This window comes from Arachis ipaensis, chromosome B6, assembly GCF_059453495.1.
Source record: "Arachis ipaensis isolate K30076 ecotype BB chromosome B6, ASM5945349v1, whole genome shotgun sequence".
Taxonomy (NCBI): Eukaryota; Viridiplantae; Streptophyta; class Magnoliopsida; order Fabales; family Fabaceae; genus Arachis; species Arachis ipaensis.
The window spans coordinates 8,519,815-8,538,142 of record NC_142441.1 but is presented as its reverse complement, the minus strand read 5'-3'; the positions used below and the strand labels follow the sequence as shown (position 1 = coordinate 8,538,142).

General features: G+C 42.3%; 3 protein-coding genes across 5 annotated transcripts; all 3 read left to right on the top strand.

Moving 5' to 3' along the window:
- Positions 1–6,960: 6,960 nt before the first annotated feature.
- On the top strand, positions 6,961–11,518 carry LOC107645637 (serine/arginine-rich splicing factor SR34B). Of its 3 annotated transcripts, XR_001621538.3 has the most exons (15): positions 7,032–7,213; positions 7,449–7,542; positions 7,840–7,905; positions 7,986–8,060; positions 8,180–8,288; positions 8,369–8,415; positions 8,487–8,544; positions 8,737–8,786; positions 8,945–9,001; positions 9,109–9,236; positions 9,326–9,427; positions 10,059–10,146; positions 10,236–10,714; positions 11,009–11,085; positions 11,231–11,518. XR_001621538.3 is itself a non-coding variant. In XM_016349714.3 (14 exons), exons 2-14 carry the CDS (start codon positions 7,456–7,458, stop codon positions 11,232–11,234), a joined length of 894 nt encoding a protein of 297 aa, XP_016205200.1. In that variant the 5' UTR covers positions 6,961–7,213; positions 7,449–7,455; the 3' UTR covers positions 11,235–11,518. The 3 variants fall into 3 exon arrangements, 1 of the variants encoding a protein (XP_016205200.1); XM_016349714.3 differs by lacking the exon at positions 10,059–10,146 and having other exon boundaries at positions 6,961–7,213; positions 10,681–10,714; XR_002348274.2 differs by lacking the exon at positions 10,059–10,146.
- Positions 11,519–12,949: 1,431 nt separating this feature from the next.
- On the top strand, positions 12,950–14,366 carry LOC107645635 (phytochrome A-associated F-box protein). Its single transcript, XM_016349712.3, has one exon. The coding sequence runs from the start codon at positions 13,163–13,165 to the stop codon at positions 14,111–14,113; it is 951 nt and encodes a 316-aa protein (XP_016205198.1). The 5' UTR covers positions 12,950–13,162; the 3' UTR covers positions 14,114–14,366.
- Positions 14,367–16,090: 1,724 nt separating this feature from the next.
- Positions 16,091–17,246, top strand: LOC107645636 (uncharacterized). Its single transcript, XM_016349713.3, has 2 exons — positions 16,091–16,503; positions 16,655–17,246. Exon 2 carries the CDS (start codon positions 16,673–16,675, stop codon positions 17,120–17,122), a length of 450 nt encoding a protein of 149 aa, XP_016205199.1. The 5' UTR covers positions 16,091–16,503; positions 16,655–16,672; the 3' UTR covers positions 17,123–17,246.
- Positions 17,247–18,328: the final 1,082 nt, after the last annotated feature.

Here is an 18,328-nt window from a genome sequence, read left to right as displayed (position 1 = left end):
TTTTTGGCTATCGGGGCCCGGCCTGTGGGCCCCTCTTTTTTTAAACTCTTTATATTTATTTGTTGGTGTTTTGAACAATTTTTTGGCCTTTTAAGGCCGTAAACAAAACAGTAATGCCCCTTTTTTAATAGGGGTTTAATTTAGCGTTAAATAAATGCCCTTTTTGGATAAGGGTTTTGAGTTACCTTATGTGTGCATGCTTTTTTCTGTTCGTGGTTCTCTTGACTCTTTGATCCTTTCTAGAAAAACTTTTCTTTGAGGCTTGCCTGCTTTTCTGAATTTCAAGGCAGCCTTACTATTTTTTCTTAGTTTTTCCTTATCTCTTTTTGTTATTCTTAGTACTCAATTTTGTTTTATTGAGTTTTTCGTGACTTAGGCTACTTTTGCGATTCATTTTATCTTTACTCGGCTGCGTTTTCCGACTTATGAGTCGGACTGCTTCCGAGTTTATCATGACCGACTTCTATAGCCTCTTTACACCGACTTGTACCTCGTCGTTTTATCCTGACGACCATCTAGGTCGGTTCATGGGATTTTCACGTTTTGTCGAGCTTAAATCGGCGCGTTTCGTAGAAAGAAAATAAAAAGGGAATTTGAAAGAGATATTTAAAATGAAAGAGATCTTTATTAATCGAGGAGGTACCTTGTTGCTACTAAGGGCTTTTGATAATTTATTTCCCTTAGTCCCTACTATGATGCCTCGTTAAAAACCCTTCTTCAGAAAAAACCCTTTGATTCTGGGAAAAAATCATGAAGCTGGGAAAAGAGTACATCAGGGAGTAGAGTTCGCTTTTAACTGTAGTACCTTTTCATGTTACAAGCATGCCATGACCTTGGTAACTCGGTGCCACCTAAGTCGGTCACCTTATAATAGCCTTTTCCTAAGACCTCCTTGACTTTGTATGGTCCTTTCCAATTAGCAGCGAGCTTTCCCTCCCCAGATTTGTTGACTCCAATGTCGTTTCTGATTAAGACTAAGTCATCTGGGGTGAAACTCCTTCGAATGACTTTTTTGTTGTACCTTGTAGTCATCCTTTGTTTCAATGCTGCTTCTCTTATCTGAGCTTCTTCTCGGACTTCAGGGAGCAAGTCGAGCTCTTCTTTGTGCCCCTGTATATTCCTGATCTCGTCGTGGAAAATCACTCTTGGGCTTTGCTCATTGACCTCTATTGGGATCATGGCTTCTACGCCATAGACTAGTCGGAAGGGTGTTTCTCCAGTGGCGGATTGGGGGGTTGTTCTGTAAGCCCATAGTACTTGTTGGAGCTCTTCAACCCAAGCTCCTTTCGCCTCTTGTAACCTTTTCTTCAGCCCTGCCAGAATGACTTTGTTGGCTGCTTCGGCTTGCCCATTGGCTTGTGGGTGTTCCACCGAGGTGAATTGGTGTTTAATTTTCATACTGGCTACCAGGCTTCTAAAGGTGGAGTCGGTGAACTGGGTTCCGTTATCTGTGGTAATGGAATAAGGTATCCCATACCTTGTGATTATATTTTTGTAGAGGAACCTCCGACTTCTTTGTGCTGTGATGGTGGCCAGTGGTTCTGCTTCTATCCACTTTGTGAAGTAATCTATTCCCACTATTAGGTATTTAACTTGTCCTGGCGCCTGGGGAAAAGGACCTAACAAATCCATTCCCCATTTTGCAAAGGGCCATGGAGAAGTGATACTAATGAGCTCTTCTGGGGGAGCCACGTGGAAATTTGCATGCATTTGACATGGCTGGCACTTTTTCACAAATTCTGTGGCATCTTTCTGTAAGGTTGGCCAGTAGAATCCTGCTCGGATCACTTTCCTGGCCAATGACCTGGCTCCAAGATGATTCCCGCAGATTCCACTATGTACCTCCTCCAACACCTCGGTGGCTTTTGAGGTCGGCACACACTTTAGCAATGGTGTTGATATCCCCCTTCTATAGAGAACATTTTTCACCAAGGTATAGTGTTGTGCTTCCCTTCGAATTTTTTGGGCTTCTTTTTCTTCCTTAGGGAGGATGTCGAATTTTAGGTATTCGACTAAGGGGTTCATCCATCCGAGGTTTAATCCGACCACTTCAAGGACTTCTAGTGTGTCTTCCATTTTTACCACTGAAGGTTCCTGGAGAGTCTCTTGAATCAGGCTTCTGTTATTTCCTCCTGGCTTGGTACTTGCTAGCTTGGATAGGGCGTCTGCTCTGCTGTTTAGATCCCGAGTTATGTGTTTCACCTCGGTTTCTGCAAAGCGCCCCAGGAGCTCCGAGGCTTTCTCCAAGTACTTTTTCATAGTTGGGTCTTTTGCCTGATATTCCCCACTTATTTGGGAGGTCACCACCTGGGAGTCGCTGTATACCATCACTTTCGTGGCACCGACTTCTTCAGCCAGCTTCAATCCTGCGATCAAGGCTTCGTATTCTGCCTGATTATTTGAAGCTGGGAATTCGAACTTGAGGGAAACTTCTATCTGGGTTCCCCTTTCATCTACCAATATTATGCCTGCGCCGCTTCCTGTTTTATTGGAGGACCCATCCACGTAGAGTTCCCAGGTAGTCGGTTTGTCCTCTTGATCCCCTGCATATTCAGCAATGAAGTCGGCGAGGCACTGGGCTTTAATCGCCGTCCGAGTTTCATACTTTAAGTCGAACTCGGAGAGCTCTATTGCCCATTGTACCATTCTTCCTGCAATATCCGTCTTTTGGAGGATTTGCTTCATGGGTTGGTTCGTGCGGACTCTTATTGTGTGAGCCTGAAAGTAAGGCCGTAGCCTTCGAGAGGCTATTACTAAGGAGTAGGCAAACTTTTCTAATTTGTGATACCTTAGCTCAGGGCCCTGTAGAACTTTACTGATGAAGTAGATTGGGTGTTGTCTGACCTCATCTTCTCTTATCAAGGCTGCTGAGACAGCCCTGTCTGCCACGGAGAGGTATAGGATGAGGTCTTTTCCGGCTATAGGTCGGGTCAAGATAGGAGGTTGGCTCAAAAACTTTTTGAACTCCTGGAACGCCTCCTCGCATTCGGGGGTCCACTCAAACTGGTGCCCCTTTTTTAGTAGGGAGAACAGTGGAAGGGATCTTAATGCTGATCCTGCCAAAAATCTGGAGAGAGCTGCTAGTCGGCCATTCAGCTGTTGGACTTCTCTCAAACAAGTCGGGCTTTTCATCTCTTAGGATAGCTCTACACTTGTCGGGATTGGCTTCGATCCCTCTTTGTGTTAGCATGAATCCTAGAAATTTTCCTGCCTCCACTGCGAAGGCGCACTTTGCAGGATTTAGTCTCATCCCGTGCGACCTTAGGGTGTCAAAGACTTGTGAGAGGTCGGGATTTGGTTATATCCTGAGTAAGCGTCCATGAATGACAGGTATTGATACCCCGAGCTAGAGTCCACTAGGGCGTCAATGCTTGGTAGTGGATAAGGGTCCTTGGGACATGCCTTATTTAAGTCGGTGTAGTCGACGCACATTCTCCATTTACCATTTTGTTTTTTGACTAGTACTACATTGGCTAGCCATGTTGGGTATTTGACTTCTCTGATGAAGCCGGCTTCTAGGAGCGCCTGCACTTGCTCTTCTACTACTAGGGCTCGCTCTGGGCCGAGCTTGCGTCTTCTTTGTTGTACAGGTCGGGACCCTGAGTAGACCGAGAGCTTGTGAGACATGAGCTCGGGATCTATCCCAGGCATGTCGGAGGCCTTCCAGGCGAAGAGATCGGAGTTATCTCTTAGGAGCTTAGTCAACCCTTGTCTTAGGGTTTCCCCTAGGTTGGCTCCTATGTGAGTGTTTTTCCCTTCCTCTTCACCGACCTGAATCTCCTCAGTTTTTCCCCCGGGCTGTGGTCGCAGCTCTTCTTTAACCCTTGCTCCCCCGAGTTCTATTGTGTGGACTTCTTTGCCTTTTCCTCTCAGGTTTAGGCTTTCATTGTAGCACTTCCTTGCCAACTTCTGATCTCCCCTCACCGTTGCTATCCCCGACGAGGTCGGGAACTTCATGCAGAGGTGGGGCGTCGATACCACCGCTCCGAGTCGATTAAGGGTAGCTCTACCGATTAAAGCATTATAAGCCGACCCCACGTCGATGACTATGAAGTCTATACTCAGAGTCTTTGATTTTTCCCCCTTTCCAAAGGTGGTGTGGAGGGGTAAAAATCCTAGTGGCTTTATCGGCGTGTCACCTAATCCGTACAATGTGTCGGGGTAGGCTCTTAACTCTTTCTCATCTAAACCTAGTTTGTCGAAAGCGGGCTTAAAGAGGATGTCTGCTGAACTTCCTTGGTCTACTAGGGTTCTGTGTAGATGGGCATTTGCCAGGATTATGGTAATTACCACTGGGTCATCGTGCCCAGGGATTACTCCTCGCCCGTCTTCCTTTGTGAATGAAATGGTCGGAAGATCGGAGGACCCCTCTTCGACCTAGTAGACTCTCTTGAGATGTCTTTTTCGAGAGGATTTTGTGAGTCCCCCTCCCGCAAATCCTCCTGAGATCATATGGATATGTCTCTCCGGAGTTTGTGGTGGTGGGTCTCTTCTATCCGTATCTTCTCGTTTTCTTTTTCCATGACCGTCCGACCTTTCTATGAGATATCTGTCAAGCCGACCTTCTCTGGCTAGCTTTTCTATCACATTTTTAAGGTCGTAACAGTCGTTTGTGGGGTGTCCATATATCTTATGGTACTCGCAGTAATCACTGCGGCTCCCCCCTTTTTTATTCTTGATGGGTCTGGGGGGAGGCAGCCTTTCAGTATTGCAAATTTCTCTGTATACATCCACTACAGGAACTTTCAATGGAGTATAAGAGTGATATTTTCTTGGCCTATCAAGGCCGAGTTCTTCCTTCTTCTTCGCTTCCCTCTCCCTTTCTTTCGTTGAGGGAGGGTGCCCGATTCGCAAACTCGGGTCTCTTAGCCTAGCGTTTTCTTCCATATTGATGTACTTTTCAGCTCTTTCCTGTACATCATTTAAAGAGGCGGGGTGTCTTTTTGATATGGACTGTGAGAAGGGACCTTCTCTAAGACCATTGACTAGCCCCATGATGACCGCTTCGGTGGGCAGGTCTTGAATCTCCAAACATGCTTTGTTGAATCTTTCCATATAGGCCCGTAAGGACTCCCCGACCTCCTGTTTTATTCCCAGGAGGCTTGGTGCATGTTTTACTTTGTCCTTCTGGATGGAGAACCTCATCAAGAATTTTCTTGAGAGGTCTTCAAAACTGGTAATTGACCTCGGAGGGAGACTGTCGAACCACTTCATCGCTGCTTTTGACAAGGTTGTCGGGAAAGCTTTGCATCGCGTAGCGTCAGAAGCGTCGGTCAGATACATCCGACTTTTAAAGTTGCTCAGATGATGCTTTGGATCGGTGGTTCCATCGTAGAGGTCCATATCGGGGCTTCTAAAGTTTCTCGGAACTTTTGCCCTCATTATGTCCTCGCTAAACGGATCTTTCTCTCCTAAGGGAGAATCTTCTCTATCGCCGTGGGAATTCCGACCTTTGAAGGAGGATTCTAACTTTAAGAGTTTTCTTTCTAACTCTTTTCGTCGCTCCATCTCCTCTTTTAGGTTCTTTTCAGCTTCCCTTTGTCGTTCCCGCTCCTGTTCTAGCTGCTCGAGGCGGCTATGGATTAGTCCCATAAGCTCACTAGCGAGAGGGGGTCCTTCTTTTTCTGACTCGCGCCCCTCCGAGGAGTTCACCTTCGGATTTTTGATTCCGGAGGTGCCTTCCTTATTTTGATCATTAGCTTCCTGGTGGAGGTTCTGATCTGCTTCATTGTTTCCAGTGTTCAGATTCTCTTGTTCAGAATCTGTCTCCACATGACCCTCTTCAGGGGATCTATCCGCCATCACTGGTTGATCTCTCGGTTCCCCGGCAACGGCGCCAATGTTACGGTGGGTAACCAGAGATTCGTGGGCCGGATGACGTTGGTTGGCCCAAACGCGCGAGGGAGGTGACTATCGAGCGATCCTGAAACCCGGTGTTCCTCCGTCCGACTTGTGTGTGTGGAAGAATGGGGGGTGGTACCTGCAAAGACACTCCAATGCTTAAGTTAGCAAGAGTGTGAGCAAGTTGAGAATGTATTGGGACTTAGTGATACCTGAGGGATGTCAGGGTATTTATAGTGGTGAACCAATAACCACCGCTGAAGTAGTGCCACCTTTTTAGGTGGATAACCGTTCCCATATCTTAGGGAGGTTAAGATATGGCTCTATGAAGTGGTTAGAGAGTTTCTAGGGGCAGTTACTCATTCGAATGAGTGTTATCTGCCAGCTAACCCTCGTATCCGACTTCTTTGGAGCAGGTCGTGTTCAGTACCAACTTCTGGGGATGAAGGCTGGTACTGGGGGAGGGCCAACCCCTTTGGGTTGGGCTTCTTTACTTGAATCCAGGGCCCTATTTATTGGGTCAGGGTATGAATATATAGATAGACAATAAAAATATTAAACAATGTGAACAATGAATATATCAGATGTTCAATTCATTAGATGTACGAATAGTTATCATAATATTAAGATTTAGTTAGATAATTTGAGAATGTAGTATGTTTTTACGTCAATTTTAGAGTCCATTGTTCACAAAAACCATGGTCTACCTAGCAAATTACAATAAGGACTTATTTGGTGAGCTTTTAAGAAAAGATTTTTTTTTAGTTATCTTCTTTTAAAAGATTTTATGAAAAAGTAAAATTAATTTTATGTTTTGGTATCTATGTCAAATATTTTTTTATCTATTAATTATATTTGGATATAATAATATAAAAATATTTTTTTTATTTATTATACGAAAAACATCTTTTTTTTTAAATTTTTTTAAAAAAAGATATAAATTATAATTTTTTTAAAAAATATTTTTTTAGTACTTTTTATTTTTATTATTAAAAATTTGCTAAATACACCAAAAAATAAAAAATATTTTTTAATTAAAAAAATCTTTTTTTATTAAAATAATAACGCTAAAAACACTAAAAAAATGGTAGCGGAAAGTGGAATGTGAAAATACAAAATAGTGTGACGTGCAGAAAGCCGTGGGCGTGCGGGGGGCTGGGCATAAATATCTGATAGTTGAAGGCGTCATCGTAGATATATTTTTTCTTTTTTTTACTTTGCCTCCGTACCGAAACCACACTTTACTATCACCACAACGCATAGCGGGCGCGCACCCATCCGCTTCTCCCTCTCCTCTCAAAATTGAAAAACCCTAACCTGGAGGCCATCCACTGCAAACCTACCGATCCCTAATTCCGTCTCATCATCAGAGGTAAAATAAAATCCCTTTCGCCCATTTCAACCCTTCTCCGCCCCCAACAGTCTCTATACCCTCTCTCCAATTCAATTGTACAATTTTATTTCCTCTTTATTCTCTCCCTTTCGATGTTCTGTTTTTATTCTGCTGAGAATTGAAATTGCTGGCTGAATTAGCTTAATTTTAGGTCTTCTATTCACCTTTCAGTTTTATTGTTGTTCCTTATTTTTCGATTATTTTATTGCCGCAGATTGAAAATGAGTAGGCGTGGGAGCAGAACAGTCTACGTTGGGAACCTCCCTGGTGATATTCGTGAAAGAGAAGTAGAAGATTTGTTTTCAAAGGTACTTTGCTATTTTCATTCTTCTGGAATTCTGGTAACTGGTAAGTTAGGGGAGGCAAATGCCCGTCGCTGAATTAGAATAGGTTCTTGTGGAAGTATTTGGGGATTTCTGATATGAAGAAGTTTACTGTAGGTAGGAATAGGATCTTGGATGTATTCTTGATGTCAATAAATTGCTAATTCCATATCCAAGTAGTGTAGTTTCCCTCTTATTCAAGCGCAGTTAATGTTTTGTGCATGTCTCGGTTAAGTATTTTACTTCTTTCTCCTTTGTTTACTTATAAAATTCACTTTTCAGTATGGACATATAACTCACATTGATCTCAAGGTTCCGCCAAGGCCTCCTGGCTATGCATTTGTGGAGGTGAGCTTGGAGTAATGTAGTTTGACACAAATTCCCTTTCTTTTTCCCCCTTTATTCTAATTGAGTAATGATTCATGCAGTTTGAAGACTATCAAGATGCTGAGGATGCGATTCGAGGGCGTGATGGATATGATTTTGATGGCCACCGCTTGAGGGTTAGTTTTTGCTCACAACAACACACTTACAGTGATCATATTGCAAATGTAATGACATCTATAAAAAGTGGCGTAGCTGCATTGTCTTGTTAATGTTATTTAAAATTGTATCCTTATAGGTGGAGCCTGCACATGGAGGGCGTGGTCATTCATCTTCGAGAGATCGATATAGTAGTCACAGCAACGGTCGAGGTGGACGTGGGGTATCTAGGCGCTCGGAATATCGTGGTGTGTAGACTGTTGGTTCCTGTATTAGTTGTTTTTGAGAATTTGATATGCTTCTAAATTTACTTTCATATCCCCTGCAGTTCTGGTCACTGGATTGCCCTCTTCTGCTTCATGGCAGGATCTTAAAGTAAGCTATTGTGCTTATTTCATATCTGTCAGATATTTGGGGGGCTTAGATAATCATTGTTAAGAATGCAGGATCACATGCGAAAGGCCGGGGATGTTTGCTTTTCCCAAGTTTTCCATGATGGAAGAGGTACCTATACATTCAAATAAAATGCTTCTCCTAATTTTGAGTTTGTCTTTTGGGGTCCAGTTCTTCATTTCTCTTTCCTTGGTTTTCTTATAGAAAGTGGCATTTAGCTTGTAGAAGAAGAGTCTGACATTATTTTAATCAGTCATTCAAAAATCTATTCAAGATTTATGGGGTTTTATGGTTGGTTTGCAGGAACTACTGGGATTGTGGATTACACAAACTATGATGACATGAAATATGCTGTAAGTTACTTGTTAATTCTTAAATATATGGGTTTATCTAAATGCAAATGAACATATTTATGTTATATTGTCATGAGTTTTGCTCTTTGATATCCTCATATCCCCAATAAATAGCTTATATATTTGTTTTGTTTAAATGATTATTTGTGTTTCTGCAGATCAAGAAGCTTGACGACTCTGAGTTTCGGAATGCATTTTCCAGGGGCTATGTTCGGGTAAGACCTAAATTTGATATCCAGAAAACTTTATATTTTTGTCCAGTGAATTCTCCTTCTGCTTCGATTTTTTTCCCCTTATACATTTTTCTCTTTTATCTATGTAGGTGAGGGAATATGATTCAAGGCGGGATTCCTCTAGAAGTCCTAGTCGTGGCCCATCTCATTCTAGAGGAAGAAGCTATAGCCGCAGCCGCAGCCGCAGTCGTAGCTACAGTCGGGGCCGGAGCCCAAGGTCTGTCCAGCATGTATTTTAGATTCCACACGAATCCTTGTTATATGTTAGATTCATACTTGAATCATTACTTTTTGTCCTTCCTGCAGCAAATCTCCAAAGGGGAAGTCTTCACCACGGTCACCAGCTAAATCTCCACCAAGATCTGCTTCCCGTTCTCGTTCAAGATCAAGGTCTCGTTCTTTATCAGGGTATGCAATCTCTTTACTTTGTATACTTTCTGTCGCTTAATGTCATAATGTGTTGATGCCTTGATGGAAAGCTTTTAAAGTATCTTTTGATTGATACTGTTGTTGGTCATCTCAGTTTCTGGAGAACCCATTTAGACCTTTTTAGTTATGTTCAAGGACCAAAGCTCTCCATCCATCCTTTTGGGTCAGATAAGAAGGCATTATTATTATTATGAAATTGGGGGGAACGTAGAGTAATAAAGGTTCTGGTAATTAACCAAATATAAGTAATTTAAGATGGAGTTTTTAAATTCTAGATTAACAATTTAGTTTCAACTACACTGTCCCGCTGAAGTCAGTTGTCTTCACATTCTGTTATTTGTGTTGATGATAAGCACCAAAGGCCGGAACTTGTCCATTCAATGCCTATCTTTTATTACTTGTAAAAGGCATGGGATCCTGTGCCAAGAAAATGTTAACTTTTCAATTGTTCATTTTCCCACACATACCATTGCCTTTTTCCCATGCACCCATTGTCAGTTTTCCCTTCATGGTGTGCTCGTGTGGTACCTGGCTAAACATGCCTCCTAGTCAAGGTGTTCACTTTCACTTTCCTTCGTTTTTGTGAAAATACATTTGTTTTTTTTATTAGATATGGATACTTGCGGCAAACTGGAAAATGGAAATTAGGAACTTGGTGGGATTTGGTTCAATTGCGTGCAATTCAATTTGTTGTAGAGGTATGATGTTTTTTAGATGGGAGACTTTGGATACCCTCATAGTACATTTGTTCTAATGCTTTTAGCATGTAAATGTCCATGGGTGCTAGATTGGGAACCAAGGAGATCATGGATTGCTATTTAGAGCTGGATGTCTTGTGTATTAAGGCAATTGGGATTTGGAAATCATCTCCAATGAGCAATAGGGACAAATTTCATTAAAGTATGGACTTCAAGATTTGCCATGCCAATAGGACGCCCTATCTGGATTCTCTGGATTTTGTGGTGCAGTAGGGAAGATTTCTTCTCTCTAGTCCACTGGTGTCGTACTCTGTGATGCTTTATTCATATTTGTTTTCCATCTTATTATTAGCTTAGAATGTCTAAAACTTCCTTTTTGGCACTGTTCTACTGTTATATATTTTACAATTTTGTTCTTTTACCCTCTCTTGGATATGTCAACTGTGACTTGGGAGAGGCATCAAGGCTGTTGGATCAAATTTGATAAAGGGAACTTGTGGGTTTTAAATTCTATTGTTTCTGGAACTTTTGCAGATCACGATCAAGGTCTAGGTCTCCATTGCCTGTGGTGAGTAAATTCTCTTAAACTCCCTGATTAAACGTTGATCTGCTTCCTGCCTTTAGTCTTACCGCAGCACAGTATGGTAGGTATGCTTGGTTTTTTGAGTCAAGCCAAGCATGAAGACTTCGACAGTTGAGGTCTTGCTTTTCTGAAGGAATTTTATGACTTCTAATATAGTATTTCAAAGTGTTGGGGTAGTGGGGATCCATATATATGGCGGAAAATGTATTTTAGGTTTTAAATAGTGTATGGGATACTGATCCTTGTTTTTCCTTTCCGTAATTGATTTTTTTATTCCAGCGTAATAAAAGCCCAAAAAGACGCAGTGCTAGCAGGAGTCCAAGTAGAAGCAGGAGCAGGAGCAAGAGTTTGTCCCGGTCTGTTATTTCTCTTAAATGATTTTGCCTTCCGTAGCTACACTTTCTAGTTTCAAATGATTGTTTGGCGATGGATGCATCCTCAACAGTGTTTGAATTTTTTGCAAAAAAAAAAAGAGGATCTAACTTGTCTCTGTCTGGGCAGGTGAATTTTGACTGTTATCAATCTTTACAGTTGAAGAAGTGGGTGAAGGTGAATGACACAGAAGCTTTTCTATTTGAATTGACAGTTTCATCGAGAGCACCTGCTTGGTTAAAGTTGTTGATTCAACTCCTTTGAATTAAACGTTAGAGTTTTTCCATGTCATTTATTTGGAGAATTTGATGATTGGACCTAGTTTTTTTTTAGTAATAGACTGTTGAATATCAAATTCCCTGAATCTATTATGATTGTACTTTAACATTATTCATGCATGAATGTTTGGCTTGGTCACTCTATCTTCTGTGAACTTACTGCTCAGTTCCCACTTTATTTTTAGGGCACCAAAGCTTTACTATTTCAGGACCGGTTTAACGTGGGATTTCCCCCCTATACCAAAACCAAACACCGAAATGGATAAGGCGTTTACGATATTTCATTATTTTCCTGGTTCAACATAACCTCCAAATGAAGTCCATCCTTAAAATAAGTCGTTGGACACCCGATTAGTTAGCATTCGGTTCTGTTGTACACAATGGTGCTTAACTGAGTTTGTCTAAGCTAAATTGGTCGAGAGATTCATGATTTCATCATGCGGTTAGTGTTGCCTTTGAAGTTATCCTGGAATCACTTGTGCTATGTCCTTTGTGTTTTTGGTAGTGGTGTTTTTACTTGGATAAGCACGTGGTTACGTGGTTGGCGTGGAGTTAAAGAATAGGCATAGACGAATTTGAGGTGGTAGTTGGACGTGGGGGACAAGTTGATTGTCGTAACGTCCCAATAAGCATACATGATGTGAACTTGACGAGCTATGTGGTGGCTCCTCCCTTGCGTGGTTGTATTTTCATGTCATATCATGTGCTGTTTTCTTCATCGAAAAAGGACCGAACCTCACTTCTCCTTTCCCTCACTTGTGGCCTAAATTCGCTTTTGCGTCATGAGCCTCATCCTTATTCTTTGAATTGTTTCGCCATCCTCACCGCACCCCTTGAGCTAAAATGATTAATTCCCAAGTGGCTGTACAAGTAGGGGTGGTAACGGGGCGGGTTTTTGCTCTACCCAACCCCGCCCCGCCCTACAAATAACCCGCATCAAACCCGCCTCGTCCTATCCGCGGGTTGTAAAATGTTAAACCCTAACCCGCCCCTGCGGGTACCCGCTCCGCCCCTATAATTATTAAATCCAACAAATAAAATTAAATTTTAAAAATTATATAACCACCATTTACATACATAATATAAATTAAAGTAAAAATTTATATATATTAATCATTTTATTAATTATGTTATATATGTTACATATATTATATATTAAAAAAATATATATTTACATATATATTATATATACCGGGCGGGTAGGGGCGGGTTTAACCTAAACTCGACCCCGTCCCGCCCCGTCCAAGAACTCGCCCCGTTAAAATCCGTCCCAGTGCGGGGGCGGGTAGTGGGTAGAGGCGGAATGGGTACCGCGGGTTCGGGTAGTGTTGCCACTCCTATGTACAAGAAGATGAAAAATGACGATGATCCTAATTATTTATGTTTTTGAAAATAGAATAGAGATACGTGAATGATTGGTTGGCGAAGAGAGAGGTAAAACAGTAGACGTAGATTAGTGTCCAAAAAATAGAAAAGAAATTGGGGGAGAATTAAGATATATTTAAAAAATAAAAAAATGTAGTACTACTTAGTTAATAAGGCAAATTTAAGAAGAAACAGATGAAATGAGAATGATTCTAATAATTTATGTAATATAGTAATGAGATACGTGAATGATTGGTTGGCGAGGAGAGATGTAAGAGGAAATGTAGTGTCCAAAAAGGCAAAAATAGAAAAAGAAATTGGGGGAGGGGAATGCATTAATAAAGCATAAAAGTGTAACACCTACACGTACACATTTGCTACAAATCCAATCCCAATCCCATTCCTTTGGATACAGAAAATGAGTTTGAAGGCGAAAATGTTCGGAGCCTTGAGCGACGATATAATCCTCAAGATCTTCCACACTCTGGAAGATGACCCTCGCCACTGGGCAACACTCGCTTGCGTATGCACCAGATTCTGCTCCCTCATCCACACCTCCTGCTGCAAGTCCCTCTGCCACCGCACTATCCCCTCCGATCTCCTCCCCTCTTCATCCACTTCCACCGCCGCAGATTGGGCCTTTCTCCACAAGCTCTCCGTCTGCTGCCCCGGTCCCATCCACGCTGGCCTCCTCCTCGAAACCTCCGACTTCGGCCTCCAACGGGAGCTCGGCCCAGACCTCCCCATCACCCTCGCCACAGCACCCGCCGCCCCTCCCATTCCCTCCAACGACGTTGTTTCCTCTGACTCCTACTGGTCCCTCTACGACGACCTTTACTTCGACACCGTTTACAATCCCTCCGAGACCGAGACCGAAACCGAAACCGAGTCCGCATCGCATCCTGTAGAGTCTCAGCAAGCGCCGTTATCGTCGGTGGTTGAGAAGAAGGAGTGCAACAAGAGGAGGAAAGTGTGCAGATCATCGCATCTGGCTTCAGGGACTCGGAACCTGAGCAGAGAACAGGGGAGCAAGCTTCTTGCGAGACAGTTTCGGCATGATTGGCTGTACATCTGTGAGTGGCCAGGGTGCGTCCACGTGGAAGAGAAGAGGAATTACAGGTTGTTCAGAGGTGTGTTCAAGAACTTCAAGAGGAGCAGGGTGTGGAGGACCATCAATGATGGAAACAGGAAGAGGATCGATCTTGGTTGCGCCTTCTGTAACTGTCATCAGACTTGGGATCTGTTGTCTGCGTTTTGTTTGAGGAGGGGCTTTGGCTATCACGATGATGGTCAGCCTGTTGTTCGAGCTTTTGTTTGTGAAAATGGCCATGTCTCTGGTGCTTGGACTGATGTCCCCATCTACACTTAACTTTACTCAATTCACTTCTTCAATGGATTAGAGTAGCATTGTTTCCTAATTCCTATGCCCTTCAACTTACCCTTCATTCTTCCTTCTTTTGTTATTATATTGAATCGATATATTTTAGAGTTGTTCAGATGCATGGGACCCACTAGTCTTATGTCATATTTCAGACGGATTCATAATTATGGTGCTTGTAAATCTCTCTCTCTGATCCTCTGTTCCCAACTTTGTTTAACAAAATTCTGTCTTCGTTTTCCATGATTCACGACCAGATGAAAGGTATAATCATCATAGTTCCACTTTTTACATTTTTTTTGGATAAACAACGGGCCAAAAACACTCAAGAAAAAACAGACGACACCGTAATTACTCTAGAAAATATGATTCTAAACGAATCCTGTTCCGTTCAGCTTCCGTCGAGGTATATGTCTCCGGGCGAGGCTGCCTGTCTTGGGGAAGAGCTATGCGTCGCCTTAGGGATGGTCCTTAGGGTTAACCTCGGCGTTGCGAAACACAGTGGCGAGAACACCTGCAAAAAGCATTCCGACGCTCAAGTCAGAAAAGTATTCGAAATGAGGTGAATAAGTAAAAATGAGAGTGTATTTGTGACCTGCCTCCATATGAGTTGCTTGATTTATTTTTATAGACAAGGGGAGGGTCTATGCTTTTGGGTTTGTTCCGATATTCTTGGTGAGTTCCGTTTGTTAGTAACGGGCTGAAGATAGAATCTAACTTGCGTGTGACTGTGACCAAGTTACGTTTGGAGTCTACTCTTGGTACCGAGATATTTGGTCGGTTAGGTGAGAAGGTGATCGCCGAGATTTGAGGGGTACACGTCATAGCCTCCAAGCTTGTCCGTCTCCATGTCTTGGTTGACGGGCAAGTTTATTATTGTTTGGTTGTTCTCGGCCTGGGTATTTGTATCTTGGGCTTTTTCTATGTGTCAAAAAATTGGAAGAGTTATAGGAAATACATAGGCAGTATTGGTGGGAAGTTTTTAAAAAAGTGTTGTGAATCGTGCTTTCATTAATTATCCCTTTTTTGGCGTTTGGGTTTTCAAGGCTTGGGGTGGTTACGTTATTTGTTTGCCCACTAAGTTAGTGGGTTATAATAATTTCTGCTGCATTTTTCGACGTTCTACTTCTTCGAATCTTTTCTTTTTGTTTGACCTACCATGACTTCCAAAGATTAATGTTCTTTTCTGTTTTATCCTTTTTTCTTTTTCTTGTAATGGCGAGGGAAAAAGAGAAAGAGAAATTGAAAGCCGTCGAGGTTAAGGAGGATGATCCATATCATTGGGTGCATGATGATGTCAGGACCCGTTCTTCGTCCTATACTAGTGTTGACTCATTGCGGGAATTGGATGGGTTAAAGTTTGTGAAAAGTGGCTCTGGTTTGTCGATTGATCTCCTTCCTTGTTCTGGTGAAGATAGGGTCTGTGAGAGGAGGGGTGACTGGCAGTACTTTTATATGTACACGCAATGTCTAACCGAGTTGCGTGTTCGCTTTCCTTTTTCTGCCTTCGAGTGTGATGTGTTGACCCAGCTTAACTGTGCACCTTCATAGTTACATCCAAACTCCTGGGCATTTCTTCGTGCCTTTCAGTGCCTGATGGAGTTCCTATCTTTCCCGTGTTCCTTATCGCTACTTTTTTTCTTTGTTTCAGTCGAAAGGGGTTCGTAAGGGTTTGTGGGTTTGTCTTAGCAGTTTCCCTGGCCGTTCCCTTTCCCTGCTTTACAAGTCTTCTTTTAAGAATTTCAAATCCCTTTTTGTTAAGGTTCGTTCTGTGGAAACTGAGTATCCTTTTTACCTGGACGATGAACTTATCGAAAGGTTTCCTCTTTATTGGTGTTCTAAACCAACTCAAGTCCTTGAGGCTACTGAGCGGAGTGAGGAAGAAGATTATCTTTTAGATTATTTGATTGAGTGTTTTGCTGACGGGGTGTGCTTGTCTATCCCCGAGCTTTTGCATTTGTATGATTCTGGTGATAATGATGGCTTAAAAGCTTATATAGGTAAAGTTATGTCTTTTATCGACTGTGTTTCATGTTGTTGAGTTTCCTAATATGCTTGGTGTGTCTGTAGGTGGACGGGTCCCTCATCTTGATCCTAATCAGTTCCAATCGTTTTTGAAAAAGAAAAAAGAGAAGAATGTTGGAGGTTCTGGGGTTCTAAAGGAGGATGGTGGGTAGGCTGCTCAGCCAGTGTCTTCGCATAAAAGGAAAAGGGGTGAGACTGATAATTCTCTGGAGGTCATCTCGGAGGCCGATCAGGAGGTTGTGGGTGGCAGTAAACCTGTGTTTGATCGCCAAAGGAAGCTTCACGGTTTCATTCCTGGGACCAGCCCTCATTCATTATGGAGTGACCAGTTTCCTTTTGCCAAGTTGTCTGACAAGGTATCTCAGTATCCTGGCGACATACTTATGACACGCCGGGTTGGTATGGAGGGACTTGAAAAGTTTGTTTAGGTTGCTTTATGTTTCTGCTGACTTCTCTTTTGTTGTTTCTTTTGTTATACTGTTTCTTACTTTGGTGTTCATGTTGTAGATTGTCGCATCCCGTTTGATGTGTGCTGGTCGCACGGCCGAGCTTATTGGTGCTGAGCAGCAGGCGGCTGTGGATAAGGTTGCCGACTTAGAAAAGTCATACAAGGTTAGGGTTGCTGAACTGGAGAACTCATCCAAAGAAAAAGATGATGCTCTTGTCACTGCTACAGCCAAGATGAAGGAATCTGAAGAGGAGGTACTCCGTTTAAGGGATCAGGTTCGGTTACTACAGACTAAGATTAAGGAGAGTGATATTTCTAAAGGGAAACTGACTTTGAGGATCCATGAGTTGGAGGAAGATGGAATGGAGATGTTTTCTTCAGGCTTTAATCGTGCTGTCAATCAGATTGCATTGTTAGCTCCTGGTTTTGATTGTGACCAACTTGATGTTACTAAAATCGTGATTGATGGTAAGTTGGTGGTGGATGGAACTGTGGAGGAGCATGATGAGAATGTGTCTCCGTCTTGATTTGGACATGTTTATCCTTTGTAATGAAAAAGACTCCTTTTATTTTGTCCTGACCGAGTTGTGGTCATCTTTACTGTAATGTTGAATGTTTGGTGTTTTGTTTTGAACTCGTAACTTATGTTTAACCGAGGTTAGTTTGATAGTATTGCTTTTGCGTTAGACTGGTCTATGGTTAGAAATTTTTGCTTTTGAAGAGTAGAATGTGCTGGATAAATGAATCATCAACTTTGTTGGAATGAGATAGGTAAATGGATAATCGATCTTGTTAGGATGAGATAGATAAATGAGTAATCGATCTTGTTAGAATGAGATAGATAAATGAGTAATCGATTTTGTTTGATTTGGGCGTCCGGCCTCGTTAAAACCCTCCTTAGGAAAAACCCTTCCTTTTTTGGGAAAAAACTCTAAGGGGGAAAAAGAGTACCTTCATTCGCGAAATGTACATTTCATGATCTATACAACTTTAGGGAAGAAATATTCTAATTTCCTGAAACTGGATTGCCTTGTAGTGTTTGGAGCTGGTAAGCCCCCATTCCAAGCACTTTGAATATTCGGAATGGTCCCTCCCAGTTTGCGGTGAACTTTCCATGTGAGGGAGGTCGTCTGGCTTTTTCTGTTCGTTTGAGGACTAAATCGCCCTCGTCGAATGTTCTCGTAACAACTCTCTTATTGTGCTTTCTTTCTGCCAATTGTTTTCTGGCTCTCTGTTTAATGGCAGTGATTTCTCTCTCCTCCTCAGCCAGGTCCAGCTCGGCGCTTCTTGTGTTGGCATTATGTCGTCATATAGTTCGGTTCGTAAGGTGGGAATGCCGACTTCGACGGGGATGAGTGCTTCCGTCCCGTAAACTAGTTTGAAGGGCGTTTCACCCGTGGTGGATTGTATTGTTGTGTTATAGCTCCATAGTATTTCTGGGATTAGCTCCGCCCATTTTCCTTTGGCGTTGTTAAGCTTTTTCTTTATTGCCTGCAATATAACTCGGTTAGCAGCTTCGGCCTGTCCATTGGTCTGTGGGTGTTCGACCGAGCTAAAACGATGTTGTATGCTAAAGTTATTTAGAAATGATGCGAGTTTATTATCTGTAAACTGTCTACCATTGTCTGAGATTATTTCCTTTGGTATTCCAAATCGGCATATGTTGTTTTTCCATATGAAAGATCGTACCTTTTCAGCGGTTATTTTTGCCAGAGGTTGTACTTCTATCCATT